We start from the raw sequence: 19,274 nt of genomic DNA, 5'->3' as shown, positions 1-19,274 counted from the left end.
TTGCGGAGAACAGGGTGGTGTAACTTGCTTTCTCTGAAATAAATTCATAAGCGCACAAAAGCTGTAAAGTTAAGGCTGTAATGGAGGTGATGTCTCATGTTACGATGAGAATCCACCTTTATATCTGGTCAAACTCTCCATGCATGCACAGAGAGGAAGCAATTACATTCGCAGGGTTGCCATTTTGTTCAAAGAGTCCAAGACTGGAGCCATGGCAACCCTGCTAATGTATTTGATCTCTATCTGTGCACGGAGTGTTAGAAAAGATATGGAGGTGGGCTCTCAATGTAGTGTGGGATATTCTCTTCATTACCGCCTGAACTTGAGAGAATTTTCCCACCACACAATGGAGGCTGCAACAGATTTCCCAGTTCAGCATGTTTCGAGTAAGGATATTTATTTAAATTGTAAGAAAATTATTCTCGACATGATAACAGCAGGAAACATGACGAAAACGGTTATTATTATGTGAAGCTCTCATACTCATCGATGGATCTTTTTATTTCATTTTTCCGTTTCTATGCCTTGAGGCATATTATTGGTTGGTTATTGGGATGGTGCATTAGCAATCTTTTGAACTATTGTCTAAAGCAGTATGTAGGAGAATGGAAAATCGGAGATTTAAAGAAAAACATTCAAAATTTATTTTCAAAATCGGTAATTGATAGCCTTACGAAAAAATCAATTTGCCCAAAAATTAATCAAAAACCTTGGTTTGATGAACTAAAATGGAATCGTAGTGAAATAAAAAACTTAATTAGACTTCGAATAGGACATGGAAACTTCCCAGTTCATTTAAAGAAATTAAATCTGAAAGACTCAGAATTATGCGAATGTAGACTATGGTGACCTAAACCACATATAATTTGAATGTCAAAATCTAATAAATCGAGATATGATGATTCAAAATCTAATTGAAAATAACTACTTTCCTCCATTCAACGTCCCATATATACTTCACACCCCAGATCCCAAGATATATTAAATCATTGCTAGTTTTTTAAGAGTCAATAATATAAATCTTTTTAAGAAAAAAAAAATAAAAAATTAAAAAAAAAAAAAAAAAAAAAAATACTTAAGCTATATCCGACTGTATTAGTTACTTTTTAGGAGTAAATACCACCTGGTTCGCTGCGGGTGGTGGTTGCTTTAGGAATGTTTTTAACTATTTACAGGAAGACTTTAACAATTTTTATTTCTTAGTCATATTCCTTAATAAAACCGTCCGATATCCACTTCCAAAGGCTAGTGGTCAATATCCTAATCTTCCAAAATCTTAAAATCCAAAAAAAAGAGAAAGAATATAAATCCTAAATCTTCCGTATGTTCACTTTGAATGTTTTCCATGACCCAGTATATCCCGGTATAGGAAGTCGCCTAGAAGGGTCTCTAGGCGTGAAAATGGTGATGGCTTCAACAAACAAATTACTCTATCTATAAAACATTTCCTTACCCCTACATTTCTTATAATATCAAGTATGAAATTTTGTGTATAGATGGCTGTAGGTTTCACGTAAGGAATATAAGTCAGTAAGCCAATAGAAGAAAAAGATAGCCTTCTGAACGATTATCTTATTCGGGGACAACTGCAGATTTGTATAATGCGTAGCGTTAAGGACATTTCCTGCCTGCGCCTGGGTTTTGCTACACAATTCTCATTTCCAAAGTTATAGGCCCGGGTAGACTGCACGCCAAATATTTCACTGAGCAGAGCCAATAGAAGGAAGCAGCAGTCCCTAAAACCCAATTCTTGGAAAAACACGAATTTATTTTCTTACACTTTTTCGATTATTATCACTCTGTTGAGAGGTGACACGGTTGTATTTTTTGGGACGCTCCATATATTTCCTTTAAAATTAAATGATGTCCAGTGAAATGTGAGGGGTATTTTGGTCCATTGTCGCCATTTTTGGCCAGTTTTTAGGAGATTCTTTCAAATTTTCTCATGTAAAACTTGAGTTAACCTACAAACAGCGTGCATTTTTTAAAAGATGTACTGTAATATTCTCCTCTGTTGCATAATTATCGAGAAAGAGTGACGAGAAAAAATTGTCAAAAACTGCAAAAAATTGAAAAGTTGAATGAGCCCTTTAACCGAACTTTACCACAATCCAGTTAAAATGAAGGTAGTAAATAATTTAACTTTTCCGCCCGTAATTAAAGAATATTTTTTTTCCCAGGAGGATCAGTCGAGCAAGCGATTCAAATCCTAGAATCGTACGCGGACATCATTTCTCCAAGGCAGGGTACGTATCTTTGTCATTATTCTCTTTTATTGTTGAGTGAAGATTAACACTAGAAACTATCCGTAGATGAAGTGTGGAAATGTCATCGTCCAACTATTGAACATGATCAACTGCCCCCTTAAACAGCATACAAGAAAACAGTTTCAGTTGCCTCTCAAAGAAATAACGGCTGTTGTGTACATGAAGTAGGATGTTTCTTATTTTTTTCCTTTTTGAAAATCAAGTGGATGACACCCCCTCCCCCTCCCTTCCATGTGATGCTTCAGTGATGTAAACCCAAAACAAATTTTGGGCAAATCAATGTAAGTGGTGCAGTAGATACCTTGCAATAACCAACAGGGAAATTTAAAAATTGAGAAATTGCATTCTTCCCCCATTGAAAAGTTGCTACAGCTTGGAAATTGTATCTAATTAATTAAATAACTTTTAAGGAATTTAAAGATGAAAAAACATATTTTATCCAATCACTTTCAAAACGGTACTCCCTCCCTGCTTTCTGAAGGCAAAACGATGAGTTTTCAGCGACGTACCATTTTCCCGAAGTTGAGGAATTGGTTTTCTTTTTCTCAATGACAACCACCCTATACTTCCTCCAATTTCTTGGTTTTGCCTAGTCAGCATATGGAACAAATTCTAGAAAGAAATCAGTCTCCAAGATGTGTTGGAGGAAAATAATTACAAAGAGGGTATATTGAATTAGTAAATTATTTATCTTCAAGTTTAAAACTGGGAATCCCTTTTTAGTCGTGCGGCGAAGCCGTATAGACTCTAGGTTTCGCCGGAGGCTAAAAAGTGTCCACACTTTTAGGCTAAGTCCAAGAGGAGAATTTTCGAGGAACCAAGTAACATATGAAGTATTGATATCGGTGCATTTTGGCCCAATGGAGATGTTACATGTGCGAGGCATTTGCAATTTGACTGTTGATTCTTGTATAAAAGTTCACGAGGAACACGATGGTGCCACTGGTTTTCTCTGAAATCATCTCCCAAGCTCAAAAAAAGCTCTCAAGTTGAGGCCAAAATGGAGGGGATATCCCACCCTACCCTGAAAGTCCACGTCTACATGAAGACAAACTCTCCATGCAAAGATAGGGAGCAAATACATTAGCAGGGTTGCCGTGTTTTCAGTTTTGGAGTCCCCAGATAAAATGGTAGCCCTTTCAATGTATTAGCTCCCTATCTTTGCATGGAGGGTTGGTCTTGATCTAGACTTGGACTCTCAGGGTAGGGTGGGATATTCCCTCCATTTTGGCCTCAACTTGAGTCCTTTTTTCTGAGCTTGGGAGATGATTTCAGAGAAAACCAGTGGCACCATCGTGTTGCTCGTGACCTTTTACACAAGATTCTACAGTCAAATCGCAAATTCCTCACACATGCAACATCTCCATTATGCCAAATGGAATTTCTGATCATTTAGCCATGGTTTGGTAGCGTTTAGCAATCAACTGTGACCATAATGTAAAGAACCCACACAGGTGCCTTTCGGCGGAATGTCGCCCTATGGCATTCTTTATCATCAAGTCACTGTTGAACATTTACTGTTAAGTAGCGTTTAGCAACCAAGTATAGCCAAAATTTCCAGAACTCATACCTCAGATGTTCAAAGAGTGTTAACATGTGTCGCCAAATGGAATTTCTGATCATTTAGCCATGGTTTGGTAGCGTTTAGCAATCAACTGTGACCATAATGTAAAGAACCCACACAGGTGCCTTTCGGCGGAATGTCGCCCTATGGCATTCTTTATCATCAAGTCACTGTTGAACATTTACTGTTAAGTAGCGTTTAGCAACCAAGTATAGCCAAAATTTCCAGAACTCATACCTCAGATGTTCAAAGAGTGTTAACATGTGTCGCCAAATGGAATTTCTGATCATTTAGCCATGGTTTGGTAGCGTTTAGCAATCAACTGTGACCATAATGTAAAGAACCCACACAGGTGCCTTTCGGCGGAATGTCGCCCTATGGCATTCTTTATCATCAAGTCACTGTTGAACATTTACTGTTAAGTAGCGTTAGCAACCAAGTATAGCCAAAATTTCCAGAACTCATACCTCAGATGTTCAAAGAGTGTTAACATGTGTCGCCAAATGGAATTTCTGATCATTTAGCCATGGTTTGGTAGCGTTTAGCAATCAACTGTGACCATAATGTAAAGAACCCACACAGGTGCCTTTCGGCGGAATGTCGCCCTATGGCATTCTTTATCATCGAGTCACAGTTTAATAGCGTAAATAAGCAACCAACGGTGGCCAAAATGTCAAGACTCCAAACTGGTGCTTTTTGGCTGAATTTCGCCCAATAGGATCTTTGATGATTTATCAGTAATGGTTGATGTTTATGTTGATTAATTATTACTGTCTGAAAGTGAATCCTGTGGGAGAATATTATAGGGTTGGTTCAAACAAGTTTTAGAATTTTTTTCCTTAGCGCTAATGGACCCTAAGGGACAACTTCAATTCATCGAACGTTTTCAATGTTCATAACCATTTTTTAACTGTCAGAACTCTCTAGACCACATTATATTCATGATGAATTTAAAGAATATCGCTGTCAAAAGTTGAGTTCTCCTTCAATTTAGCACTTTTTGTCATTACCTTAAAGACCATACGGAAAGTGCTAAATCTACGGAAAACTCAACTTTTCACAGCGATATTCTTCAAATTAATCATGAATATAATGTGGTCTAGTGAGTTCTGACTTTTAAAAATGGGTATGAACATTTAAGGCTTTATTTTCCTTGAATTTAAGTGATTTTTCAGGGTCTACGGTAAGAAAAAAAAGTCTAAAACACGTTAAAAGGTACTTGAACCTACCCTATAATGTTGAGCTATGACTTCAACTTTCATGAACCCTTACTTGTGCCTTTCAGCTTGATTTCGCTAAATGGAATTATTTATGATTGAAGTCGTGGTTGAGTTTACTATGCTGATAAAATATCATTGGAAACTTTAGGTTTCACCATCATAGTCTTCTAAAAATAACCATCAGCATTACTGCACCAACCAAAATCTAGCCAAAAAAAAAATAATTCGGCTGAAAAAGTGGGAGAAGTTGGGATGTGCAGTCTCAAAATAAAAATACCTAGCTGTGATTGGACATAGCTTTGCTTTCATTGAGACTTTCAAATTTTATGAATAAATAAAAAACAGTAAGCGTTTAGCAAAAACAGTTAGTTTTGTCCTTACCCGTAGACCATACAAAAAGAGCCAAATTGAAGGAGAACTTAGCTTTTGACAGCGATGCTCTTCAAATTTTTCATATACCTACACAATGTGTTCCAGTGAGTTTGGATGGTAAAAAATGGTCAGGAACATTAAAGCTTCATTTTCCATGAATGTAAGTTGTCGTTCAGGATAGATTCTGACGACTAGATCCTTACTAGAGTAAGGAAAGAAAGTCTAAAATTGTTAAAAGTCACAGAAAAACGCGAAAAAAGAACAAATTCGGAAAAGGAAGTCAAATTTACATAATAATTAAATTAACATAAAAATTTCGGAAAAAGGATTGGAAATTACGAACAAATGTATTTACGTAAGAACTGTATTATAAAGAAAGTTAATTTTAATTAAGAAAAATAATCTTGGTAAATCAATTTCTCACGTAAATTTGACTCAAAATTCATTTAAAAAACAGGGCTGAATTTACCTACTTGCCGCCCATGGGCCGGATTTACCTACTTGCTGCCTATGGGCCACCTGTATTTTGCCGCCCCCTTCTCATTCGTTTCGAAACATCAGTAAAAAACAACTTAATCGGCCCGAAACAGTAACGGAGAAACAACTTAAAACGGGACTAAGGCCGCAATAATAAAAAGAAACACATAAAATATAATAAGAAACCCGGGACATTTCGCAGGGATCACACCCGCATTTTCAACCGGCAAAACAAGAAAAATTAAAAGAAAGGACACTATGCCCCTCACTACTAGCAAAAGTTCGCACGGAACTTTGCGTGAAATTTAAGTTCCGTAAACCTATCTACATATGTGTGAACAAGGCCTTCCATTTGTAAGAAATGAAGGTAAAAATTATGCAAGAACAAACATAAATGTGGTTTAATAATTTTAACTTCCGCCGGCGCGCCGCGCTGACCGCACTGTGTTTGGCGCAATGCGTGAAGTATTCCTACAGTCTTGTAGGCGCATGCGTTTCACGCCGACCGCCGCACAGTGGATTGAGTCAATTAGAGGGGTCGGACATGAAATTTTTGACAAGAATTGCAAATGTTGATGTTTATTTCGTCACATTGTAAAGTTCAAGGGGTGATACTGGAAGAAAATATCACGAGAAAACCAGTGGAACAGCTTGCAGAACATTAGATTCTTGTATAAACGGAGTTATGAGCGTTTTAAGTTCCCAAATTTTTTCCGACCTCTCTCATTGACTCGATTCACCGTGCGCCGCGCTGAGGGCTTCTCCTTTTTATCTCAAGTCCTCATCATCACTGCTGCACCGCTCCATGCCAAATTGCGTGTTTAGTTTCTCTTTTAACTCGACTAATTAAAGGTGTCTCTTGTGTCACCGAAAGACGCTTTCTCGTTTGTAATTTTTTTTTTCTGAATCCGATTTTTTTTAAACCTACATTTTAAAAAAATGCAAAATTTGCCGCCCCCTGCGTTAAGAAATGAGAGATGCCTTACTCCATTACCCAATGCATCTGACGAGTTTTTCAATTCAAAAAGGAACGTATGACACTCCACAAATAAATCACGTTTGAAGCGCAAACCGGAAAAAACACGATTTGTCAAAAGTATTCATTAAGTATTGCACTTTCCACAGAAGCATATTGCACAAAAATGTCACTGTAACGACTTCCGGATATGGTTGCGACCAACTTAAGGCTCAAAATTTTGATTTGTTCGCTCCCTAAAAAAATGGTCCATCTCTGTAACTATGCTCACCAAAACTGACAGGGTCACAGGCTGTCGTGGTCCTGGAGAGAGCAGCACATTTTTCAGGGTTGAAATCCTTCCTCTTATTTAATTGTTTTTTAAATAAACTTAGGCTAGGACACTATCCCTAAATAACAAACAGACCAATTTGGCTCCAATGCCTCGAGCTCTGCACGTGTAAACTTGAGTTTTTTGTTTTTATTACTCTCGCTTTTTATTACTTTCGTCGGTCTGCCCAAGGCCGAAGGGGGCCCTCCCTCCCCCCTTCCTCCTCTTACAGTCACGCTCCGGCGTGGCCGCAGCCGTTGTGCCGCGTCATTTTTGTGGGAACATTGATCAGCGTTTCGAGCCTTAAGGCTCAGTTCGGGTGCGATATTCTATCGTCTACGCGCCCAACCCCCCCTCCCCCCTCCCCTCCCAAAGACGCTCCGCGCCACCAGACTATCGATATTTTAGACCAAAATATTGTATCGATATTTCAACGTTGATATATCGTCCGTATCCATACATTTATCTCCAGAAATATCGAATCGATTTTTCTTTCTTTCTTCTGCTGAGTTGTGTATTTTACACCTCGGAAAATCGGAAATTATGGTCAATTTTTCATAGTTCGAATTTCGGATTTCGCTGGCCAGGTTGTACAGACCTACGTCACAGGGTAAACAAACCTCAAGATGCAAATACCTCCTTTTTTTCTCTATGTAGGTATAGGACTTTTCGCGTGGCTGCTCGACGGTTTGTTAATCTGTGGAGGTTAAGCTACATTCACGCGTCGCAAGCAACCTGGCGCGTCTGCTTCTTGCTACTGCGAGCGCGCCTTCATTTCCTCCTGCACGCAACAAGGACAACCGCGATGATAAAGAATTCCATTCGGCGAAATCGAGCCGAGTGCAGGCACCACGAGTATATACATACAGGGTGTACCAAAAGTCCGTCCCACCCCTGCTAACTTTTGAACGAATTGAGCTAGGGTAATGAAACTTTGGGAATGTTCCTATCTCAAAGGAGACCATTATTTGGGGGGGGGGGTCAAAATTTTGGTCCCCCCTCAGGGGGGGGGCGGGGAGCCCCCCAACTTTTTTTTTTCAAATGGCAACCCCTATCTTGTGATACCTCATTCGAAAGAACATAAGAAACTAAGAATTTTGGCGCAAACCGCAGATCAATATCTTAATTTTTGACCGAGTTATGATAGGTCAAAGGTCAAATTTGACCTATTTTCAAAAAATCATAACTCCGGTTCAAATTATCGTAAGGAAAAAAATAAAACGGGAAAATTTACCAAATTGTGTCCGCTTTTAAGTAAAAATTGCAGAAATCACTTCGATTTAATTTTAAGGGGGGGCTCGGACCCCCATATACGTCAATTCAAAGGTCATTCAATTTTCCCGCGAAATAAGCCAATTTCCCTTAGATTTGCCTCCGCATTATCTCAGTAAGGTCAAAATCAGTTCAACATTACGTTGGCAAGTCCCCAAATTTCGGGAAAAGTTAAAAAAAAAAAAAAACGAAATTTAAACGATCAAATTTAATCACCTTAAATTTCGTTTTTTTTTTTTTTTAACTTTTCCCGAAATTCGGGGACTTGTCAACGTAATGTTGAACTGATTTTGACCTTACTGAGATAATGTGGAGGCAAATCTAGGGGAAATTGGCTTATTTCGCGGGAAAATTGAATGACCTTTGAATTGACGTATTTGGGGGTCCGAGCCCCCCCTTAAAATTAAATCGAAGTGATTTCTGCAATTTTTACTTAAAAGCGGACACAATTTGGTAAATTTTCCCGTTTTATTTTTTTCCTTACGATAATTTGAACCGGAGTTATGATTTTTTGAAAATAGGTCAAATTTGACCTTTGACCTATCATAACTCGGTCAAAAATTAAGATATTGATCTGCGGTTTGCGCCAAAATTCTTAGTTTCTTATGTTCTTTCGAATGAGGTATCACAAGATAGGGGTTGCCATTTGAAAAAAAAAAGTTGGGGGGCTCCCCGCCCCCCCCCTGAGGGGGGACCAAAATTTTGACCCCCCCAAATAATGGTCTCCTTTGAGATAGGAACATTCCCAAAGTTTCATTACCCTAGCTCAATTCGTTCAAAAGTTAGCAGGGGTGGGACGGACTTTTGGTACACCCTGTATGGGTTATTTTAGTGATGGAAGGGATTTTATTTAAAATTCCTATGAATCCTAGGTATAGTATTTACTTTAGTAAACAATTATCATTTATTCCATCACTTCTTCGGATTATTTATTTTTAATCAATCTATATTCATGTGAAGTGTAGCTCATCTGCATTTTTCTTTCCCTGGAACCTAAATGTATATTATGAGTTTGAATCCATCAGAAACTAAGTCAGTCAAAATCAAATTTAACTACATACGAAGTGAAAACGATTTGTATTTCGCAAATCAAAGTGATAGTTAAAGCAACCAAACTGTGTCAGAAATGTTCCCAAATTACTAGGTAAGGCTTTTATCAGCTCATCATCTGATCCAATAATTTTAATTGTGGCATTTCATTCGGCATGTCGCCGCACGACTTCTATGATACTCAAAGTCTCACATATATAATTTGAAAGGGGGGGTCTGGGGGGGCGGCGCCCCCTCAGCAGGTAGCTTTTGCTACTTGTTTTACTAAACTAATTGATACAATCACTTCTGATAATGGGTCAATGATTTATCATTCTTCTGAGGCAGAAAACCCACTGACTCAAAGAGGACAACCAGCGTTTCCTGGTGCCAAGTGCCAAAAGTGGGTTTTAAACTTTGAGACAGTAGCACTAGTAATGTTTTCTCTCCATTTATTGCTCAAGAAAGCAGAAGCAGCCTTAAATTACATAAATTAGCATCTGTTAAGGCCAGAACATACTTCCTATGTATCATTGACAAGATGTCACACTGCAAAGTTTCTATTAATCGCATCTTTTCACAGGATTATTACAGGAGAGTTTATAGATTGACAAGACTGAAAAGCAGTTCCACCTTCAGAACATCATAGATGTCAGTCATTAATGGCTAAGTGACTTCAGTATGGAGAAAAAAATCTGCACAAACTTCTGCCCCATCAGCACTTAAATTAAATTTTAGTTTTCTAGATGATGAATGAGGAAGTAACTGAAAGAAACTCATATTTCCAATCACATGGTGTATTTTGCAGTTTTTTTTTTTTTTTGGCACAAAGGGATGCGCTTCAGTGGAAAGGCAGTAACTAATAGAAAAGCATGAAGGGGGAAATGACATTGACACAACTTGAGACGGAATGCATAGTCACTCCTTCAAAATATTCTCCCTCAAGGAAGTACCCAATTTGTGGTTGACTTTGGGATCGCGATATTTCTGAGGATTTCTTAGAAAAGGAAGGTTGTAAAAAATGCTTGAACTGTACATCCTTCAATTCTGATGAAGAAGAGGATAATTCTGGGTTGTCATCATTAACAATCATCTGATAGTAATTAGTGTCCTAAACAAGTAAATAATTAGTTGAAAGGTTATGTTATTTAAAGCAGATAATTTTCCAGTTGCCTCCAACTTCGTAAAGAACATGAAAGTGTATTAGTTGTTCACTGCAGGAAAAATAGGCAGTATTGGGAAGTTATTTCTGGTCGTCCAAAGTGCTTTTATTGTTTCAAACTATTTATGAAAATTCATCTTTTGATCAACTATTGGATTCTCTCTTTCAGACATTCCAATGCGTGGGAGGAGGACAAGCTGGGGCCGTGGGCATGTAGGACCACCCACCGAAATAATTGCTCCACAACCTGCACAGCAACCTCCACTGCAGCCTCTACCACAACCTCCACTGCAACCAGCACCTGCATCGATTCCTCCACAGGAGCCATGATGTCTGGGTAAGACATCTTATTAATATTATTGTGGAAATTACTCACAGTATTAATATTTCCCATTCCTGAGGGGAAAGCTAGGGTTAGGAATTAAAATTTGCACCGTAGATAGCACATTTCTTATCACAAGGTTGGTTTAGACTTGGTCGGAACAGTGGAACTGTTGCAGGAACAAGTTGATGAAGAAAAATGTTACAACGGTGAATGAAACCTTCAATGTAAATGCTAAGTAAATATGAATGGTATGTGAATCCAAAGTAAATGCTAGAAAGAAAAAAGTTGGATACTTGAGGCTTCTGACGTTGAAAGATTTTCTTACAGTTAAAACATTTTTGTTCATCACCTCTTTCCTGCAACTATCAGGGTCAGTTCTCTGAGTCGGCCAAGGCTCATGGTCAAGAAGGTGAAATAGTAGAACAAACTTGAATGCAAAACCGCTTTACTTCTCCCAGAAGTTTAGGAGTGGTAATTTTAAAAAAATTAAAGAAGGGGCAGATTTTAAATAGAAGAGACTTCCAAAAGTAAGTATCTTTTAGCCGAAACTTCTACACTACTACATAAAATTAAAATCCGTAAGAAACCGCTTATTGGTCATAATGTCAGCTTTTTAACAAGCTATAGTATTTTAAATTTTGTTCAGTAGAATGGCAGAAAAGTTGTTTTTTTGTGAACCCACCTCACCACCAAACGGGTTTAAAATTCCATGTTGGTACATTGGCGCAGCAACTACCCGGTGTCAAAGTGCAATCACGATTTTGTAACATCAGACAGCAACAATTCTTAGCTAAAGGTTCCTTCTTTATAAGATCACCAAAGACGCAACACAATGTGGACATCAGCGTGAAATTTTGGACCCATGTGGTCTGGAGGTGAGTTCACAAAAACAACTTTTTTGACATTCTGCTGAACCAAATTTTAAAGGAAAAATAAAACCTCGCAAGAAAGGGGTCATCATGACCAATGAACAGTTTTTTTCAGACCTTTATTTCATGCAGTAGTAAAGAAGTTACGGCAAAAAGATACTTTTATTTGGAACGACCCTCGTACATAAGTGAAGTTGCAATGGTTACAGTTGAAAAAAAATTACAAGTGGAATAGGATGTGCACTTCATATTCCTATTTTCGTATGTTGGAATGTAGTAGGTCCAATTCATAGCAGTTCAAAAAACAAATTTCAGTTAAAGAGGCTGGCAATTTGTCAACGATTATGATGTACTTGAGGGGAGGTAAGGAAAGACTCAATACATCTAGACTATCCATAGCACAAAGGCTGCCATAACTTGGCTTAGAACCTCATTTTCTCTCCCTTTCTTGATATTTTCTGAAAACCAGACAATGATACATGTTTGAGGGGTATTTAAGAAAGACAGTTTAACGTCTACTTTTTTGATTGGTGGCATTTTCCATCGTGAATTGTCACGATAAGCAATCATAGTTGGCAACAGGGGAAGAACTTTGATAATTCAGGTGCCCTCCTCATCGTCGCCCCTAGGGAATGATGCACGTCTGTTTTCTAAAAGGCAAAAGAGAATGTCTTTAATTTATTCTCTCGTAAGAGGAACTGTAGGATCAACATTCCTATGTCAGAGAATTAACACTATTTAGCAGTTGCAAGGACAACATTTTAACTGTAAAACTACAAGGAGTTTTGCCAGACCATTACCTCAAGAGGAAAATTGACGTGAAGTTTCTTTATGTGAGTTCAATGAAGCAGGACATTTTGGGGTGTAAGCTCCTCCATCTTGTGGCATTTTTGTCGAGGAACCTTTGAGCATTTTCAGAGGGGGTTAAATATTAGTCTCCTTCAGGTGCTTTCAGAGGATTAAAAAAACACTCTGTTCTTTCAGGAAACTGAAAATAGGGTTATATTTGACCTTCAAAATAAATATGTATGGGAGGAACAAAAAAAATAAATGATGCAGTAGATTTGCAGCTGATAATTAAGTTCAATTGTTTGCACAGTCTCCTAAGTCATTGTTATTGGACTGTGTCCAATTGATCTTGTCCATTGTCTTTTGGAAGGAAAAATCACAAGAAAAATTGTAATTTTAAGCAGGCGTTGGTTCCAGAATTAGGTTTGGCAATTGAGACGAAGAATTTTTACTTCCAACAAATCCGTTATCTAAGTTTCCAAACTTATTATCAAAATTTATCAGTATTTTGGGAATCTCGCCCCTTTTTGTTTTTCATCCAATCAAATTTTATCTGAGAAAAGTTGTTCAAAGTAGCGGAAATTCAAAGTTTTTTTCAAAGTTGGTCCAGGAAGAGCTGAGTGCGTTTCGGCATTCCTTATTCATGAGTGTACACTCCCTACCAAATGAGGTTATGTTGTTAAACAGGATTACTGTTTTTAGGGGTTACTGTAATTCTTTTAGTAAAGGTTCCTTCTTTTAATTATACTATTGAAAATTCGTGTTGCAGGAGAAATAACAATCAGTTCCGAAGAGGAGCCGCCATCCGCAGACACATCGAGAACTGGTAAGTAAAAGTATTTACAACATCGGAACTTGGCAACCATAAAAATACAGATTTTATCACTATTTTATCAGATGAATAAAGGAAAGAAGGGCACAGTAATTAATTTCAAGGTGTATTTGTTTGGATCCAAATTGTTGATGGGTTGCAGAAACACAGAATTTTCAGAGGACAGTAGACGAATTGCAAGTCTCTGATAGCGTATCTTCTAGATGAACCAAGCTCAAATTGGTTGTATCAAAAAGAGAAAAAAGTCATCACAAGAAGGAATGTAATTTTCTAGGTGTATTTTTAGGGCTGATCTCGAAAATTACGTTGGGTTTTTTGGATCCTCACGGTATGCCTGGAAAAATAAAATTTTGCATGTACTCAAAAAAAAAATCGCAGTTTACCACAGGAAATTCAGTTGTTTGGGAACTGAGTAAATAATACAGGACAGGGGAAAGGAAAGAAGAGTCAATTATCACATCAACCTGAGTGGATCAGTTATCATTTTGTTACCATCTAAATTTATGTTGAATTGTGTGATTCTCGGATGTGACATATGTGTCTTCTTTTCTTTCCCCAATTGAAAGTAGGTGATTGTCAAATGCACCTTTTCAAAATCATTGCGAAAAGCCCACCTAGAATCAGTGACAAATTTTAGGCGATCCGAAGTGTCTGTCGACCAGTAGCCTGATTATTGATGCTCATGTCACCACAAAAAGACTTAAAAAATCGATCAGTTAAAAGATTATCATGTGTTACCTTGCTGACAAAGCCTGATAAAGCTTTAACAATCAGGCTGTAGTGTCTCATGGTTGCTTGAATGAATTCAGGGGAGAATTACATTTTTGCCGGTAAATGAAGAGCAAAGAGGAGACTTGGATATCGGAAGTGACAACAAATTTATTAAGGATATTTTTGGTAAACAGGCCAGTGCCATTAAGCTCATTTTCAGGAGTTCAAGATTTCTGAATCCTCGTAAGATGGCGTATCCAATAAAATGAATGTAGCTTTTACATGTTTCTGTACAATAGAAATGAACTAAAGATCATAGAGAGAGAATGGAATGCGAATTTTACAAAGTTTTCATGTTTATGAGGGAACATATAACCCTGATCCACTGTATAGTCGTTATCTCTACCCCTGCATCATCCATGCGTTGGCAACTAATGGACAAAGACTTCAGTACTCTAATTTTTCTGTTTAAAATGAGAAAGGCGACATGTTTTTAGTTACAAACCCACCCCTCTCAATTACCATTCATGTTGAAAAAAAAACTTAAAATAATAAGGAACATATCATCTCAGCAGCAGAAAGTCTCTTGCCAATAAAAGAACTTGTGCATGTTTTCAAACAAAAAAAAACAAAGAAAAAAAATATGTTAGAAACCCGCACAGGGTAGCCATCTGCTGTTTTCTATACCCCTTTTCAAAGGTTCAGCAAGTCACAAAGGAATTAGAGTTTAGGCGCAGTTTAAGTAATGGAGGAAGTACACGGTGTTCAATCTTCAATTAGGGATTTTCTCCGAAATAAAATTTTCGGTATACAATCTTTTACTTTCGAATACTCAATGCTGAGGTTCAAAATTAAACAAACTCTACTCATTAGGTGCTCGTTATGTTATCACAAGCCGGAAACATTGACTAGAAAAGCATGATGATAGATATATGTAGTTGTGTCTACAGTGAAATATAATCATTGACTGAAGTTTACGGTTTTTCAAATTTGTGATTTCGAAATCACACTTATGTACTGAACTGTACAAAATTCCCTGGTTAGTTAACTTGGACTTTTTTTTTTTCATTCACAGATGCAGTAGATTATACGGGATGCAGCTCTTGCGACAAGCCTGATAACTAGGTAGTAAATCATTCTTGGAAGTGAAGGGTTTTTCCTTAAGATTTTACTCCTCCTTCAGGTTAGCCATTCAAGATATCAGCTTTTTTACATACAGGGTTATCCAAAAGTCACTGACCACCCCTGTAACTTTTTTCCAAATTGAGATAGAAGTTTGAAACTTTGGGAATGTTCCTCGGTCTAAAGTAGCAACTTTTGGGTCCCCCCAAAATTTTGGGGGGCGGCCCCCCCTAAGGGGGGCGGGGGCCAACTTTTTTTTTTCAAATGGCAACCTCCCCTTTGTGATACCTCATTCGAAAGATAATAAAAAAAGAAAATTTTTGGCGCAAACCGTAGGTCAAAATGTTGATTTTTGACAAAATGGCGGCCGGTCAAAGTTCAAAATGGCGGAAATTTGGCATCTCCGTTTTTTATTGGCGGATTGCTCTGAAACTCAGAATCTTAGGGTTTTTTGGGACGAGAAAAACGATTCTGGCATCGGTTTTCCAGAAAAGTCAGTCCTTTTCAAAATGGCGGCCTAGAGCGAGAAGTGGATATTTAGGCTGCTTATCGTTGGATTTGTATGAAACTTGGTATCCGGGGTATTTCGGCACGAGAAGAACGAATCTTTCATTGGATATCTGAAATTCCGACGAATTTCAAAATGGCGGCGAAAAAGTGGCGAGAAATCAGTTTTACGGCTGTTTACCGATGTATTTGCATGAAATGCGATTTCGATTATTTAGTATTTCAAGAATTAATGAAAGATTTCTTTTTATCCAGCCAAAAAACACCAGGATATCGCATTTCATGCAAATCCATTGGTAAACAGCCGGAAAACTGATTTATCGCCACTTTTTAGCCGCCATTTTGAAATTCGTCGGAATTTCAGATATCCAATGAAAGATTCGTTCTTCTCGTGCCGAAATACTCCCGGATACCAAGTTTCATACAAATCCAACGATAAGCAGCCTAAATATTCACTTCTCGCTCTAGGCCGCCATTTTGACCGCCGCCATTTTGAAAAGGACTGACTTTTCTGGAAAACCGATGCCAGAATCGTTTTTCTCGTCCCAAAAAACCCTAAGATACTGAGTTTCAGACCAATCCGCCAATAAAAAACGGAGATGCCAAATTTCGGCCATTTTGAACCTTGACCGGCCGCCATTTTGTCAAAAATCAACATTTTGACCTGCGGTTTGCGCCAAAAATTTTCTTTTTTTATTATCTTTCGAATGAGGTATCACAAAGGGGGGGTTGCCATTTGAAACAAAAAGTTAGCCCCCACCCCCCTTAGGGGGGCCGCCCCCAAAATTTTGGGGGGACCAAAAAGTTGCTACTTTAGACCGAGGAACATTCCCAAAGTTTCAAACTTCTATCTCAATTTGGAAAAAAGTTTCAGGGGTGGTCAGTGACTTTTGGATAACCCTGTATTTTGTTTTTACCCATCTTTTCAAGTATGGTCTATGAGCACAAGATTTAAAAAGTTCCCCGAGAAAATCTGCTTAAAAAGTTTTTCAATAGTGCAATGACCCAGCCGTTTATTATTTTTGTTGTTTTAAATTTTCTGATACTGAGGACACTTTTCATATTCGTCAACTGAGATATGTTTCGAAATAATGCGGTGAGATGAAACGGATGCTATAGATACAAATTTTCGGAAGTGAGAACTTGTCAATTGGAAATGTGGAGCTTGTGGTGACATAACGGTTGCCAATGAGGATTAGGTACGAAACTTGTGTAAATTTAATTATGATGGTATTAACCTCCAGAAAATTTTGAAGAGAGATTTCATGCATGTTTTTTCCCCCTTCATATCCTTGAAATTGAGATAAGAGAAGCTTTAGAAGGGAAAATGGCAAATTATAATACGAAGACCTCGAATTACTAAAGGTTATAAGCCTTGGCCTGATATAATTAAGTCAAGTTTTCAAAACGTCAATGAAGTCCTAGATTATTTGCATTTCTCTAAGATGATGTTTTGAAGCCAAAGCTGAAGGAGGAATAAAACTAATGGAAGATTATTGAGTTTTTTCAAAGAGCGTACCGGTATGTCAGTTCATTGTCCAGTGGACTTGTGGATGCAGAAAACTTCATCCAACTAGAAATAGGCAGATGACAGTGAATGGCATAAGAGACACGTATGTTCTTTGTAGGAAGAGAAAAAAAAACTTTTGGTGAGGCAGCCATTGGTAAAATAGAATTACTTTTTTGGATCTCAAGGTATGTGGTCCTCTTGACCAGTGATGTTTTTAATCCTTGGCTTATCATGAGTTACACAAATTCCGATCGTTTCATGCAGAGGCCGCTCATGTTCATTCTTCCTGTCTTGAGTTTTTTTGAGTTGATAATACATTCGAGAGTTGAATTTAATGATGAATGTGGCATTATTACTTGTTTTACACTTTGATGGTGGTGTCAAATCTTGAAAATTATTATGAGCACAAGAAAACTAAAAGCTGAAAAATATACATTACAGACTTTCGCACGACATGACTCAATTATGAAATGATAAACGCCAGAAAAGATGAATTTTGAAACTTAGAATTATGGTTTACATAACTTGGCAACACCTTATAAGGGGCAGGGTTGCCACAGTCAGGGAATTTTATAAAGTCAGGGAAAACTGGGAAATGTCAGGGAAAATTTGTTGAATCTTCTTCATTTGCTTTCTATATTGGGTTTGATGTTTCAAACTACACATTTTTGTCAAATTATGTCTTCTCAGCCATTCGCCATATCCTCATTTGTCAGGGAATTTCACCAAAATGTATCAGGGAAATGCCGGGGAATTTCATTTTCTAAATTTTGTGGCAACCCTGTCTGATCGAATGACTATTACTTTAATAACCGTAACTTGCTCTGCTATTCCACTTACTTGACAGTTGATGATTATTTCTTTCCTCATGTTTTCAGATGCTTGAATCAGGCAGCCTAGAACACATGTCTTGAAAGAAAATGCCAACTATTTTCGTTCCTCAATGATTACTTTTAGACGGAATTGACGCTGCTCAAAATTGTTTTACTTCTCTCTTACTGCCTTTTTTAAACAATATATATTTTTTTTAAATTTAATGGTCATTTTGTTTACTTGCTAATTATAATATTCACTTATTAGTGTTTAAATACGTTAGTGAGTTGCTTGTGTAACACTGATTTTTGTTCCTTTTTTTGGAAACTTGAATGAATTACATGCGCTCATGTAAACAAGCTCGTTCTTAGACTAACAGTGCAAATATGGCAAATTTCACCTAAGCCTTTCTTTAGCACGTTCAACCCATATTTTGTACTTGTATCCCCTTGAAATATCATAACGTTAGTGAGTCAACAGAGTAATGCTGATTTTTATTCCTATTTTCGGAAACTTGAATAAATTTAATGCGCTCATGTAAACAAGCTCGTTCTTAGACTAACAGTCTAAATATGGTAAATTTCACCTGAGCCTTCCTTTAGCATGTTCAACCCATATTTTGTACTTGTATCCCCTTGAAATATCATTACGTTAGCAAGTCGACAGGGAATTACTGATTTTTTGTTTTGTTTTCAAGAACTTAAATAAATTTTCTTTTTTCTACTACCTTATGTCTATTTATCAACATCTCTTTTTTCATACACCATTTTTTCTCATGACTAATATTAGTGAGTGAAATATTTTTTCATGTGTGTTTTAAATTCTTCCAGTCATTTATTGACTAATAATAGTCGCATTTTGTTCCTGAAGGCCACAAATTTTTTATTTCTCCCTATTTTCTGAATCTGATCGTCTTGAGATGGCTTTATGGCGAAAGTCTCAAAACACTTTCCACTTTTGGAATGTTTCAAGAAGAGCTGATGGTGTTTCATTTTCATTTAAATTTTTTCCTTACAATGAAAATCAGTGAATTATTCATAATTTTACCAAATATTCTGCACATGATGCAGGATAACCAGCAAAAATTTCAAGAAATAATGTTCCTTAGCTTATCGTAAGTAATACAGGCAATGTGTCAAGAAATCAT

General features: G+C 37.4%; 1 protein-coding gene across 7 annotated transcripts in view; it reads left to right on the top strand.

The window, feature by feature from the left end:
- The window catches only part of LOC109035857 (uncharacterized), a 32,603-nt gene extending 13,750 nt beyond the window's left edge, over positions 1-18,853 (top strand). For 2 of the 7 annotated variants that reach the window (XR_011900228.1, XR_011900226.1), the window contains 5 exons: positions 2,181-2,246; positions 10,819-10,986; positions 13,402-13,458; positions 15,251-15,300; positions 18,193-18,853. Coding sequence is in view for 2 of the 7 variants with exons in the window: in XM_072302427.1 (XP_072158528.1) it covers positions 2,181-2,246; positions 10,819-10,979 (227 nt within the window). In the remaining 5 variants the exon portion in view is untranslated. Of the gene's footprint in view, positions 1-2,180; positions 2,247-10,818; positions 10,988-13,401; positions 13,460-15,250; positions 15,359-18,192 lie in introns of those variants that run through there. The other 5 variants (XR_011900227.1, XR_011900230.1, XR_011900229.1 and 2 more) reach the window with 5 other exon arrangements.
- Positions 18,854-19,274: the final 421 nt, after the last annotated feature.

This window comes from Bemisia tabaci, chromosome 7 (assembly GCF_918797505.1).
Source record: "Bemisia tabaci chromosome 7, PGI_BMITA_v3".
In the NCBI taxonomy this organism is placed as follows: Eukaryota; Metazoa; Arthropoda; class Insecta; order Hemiptera; family Aleyrodidae; genus Bemisia; species Bemisia tabaci.
The sequence above is the reverse complement of the archived record's forward strand: the minus strand, read 5'-3'. Positions and strand labels throughout refer to the sequence as shown.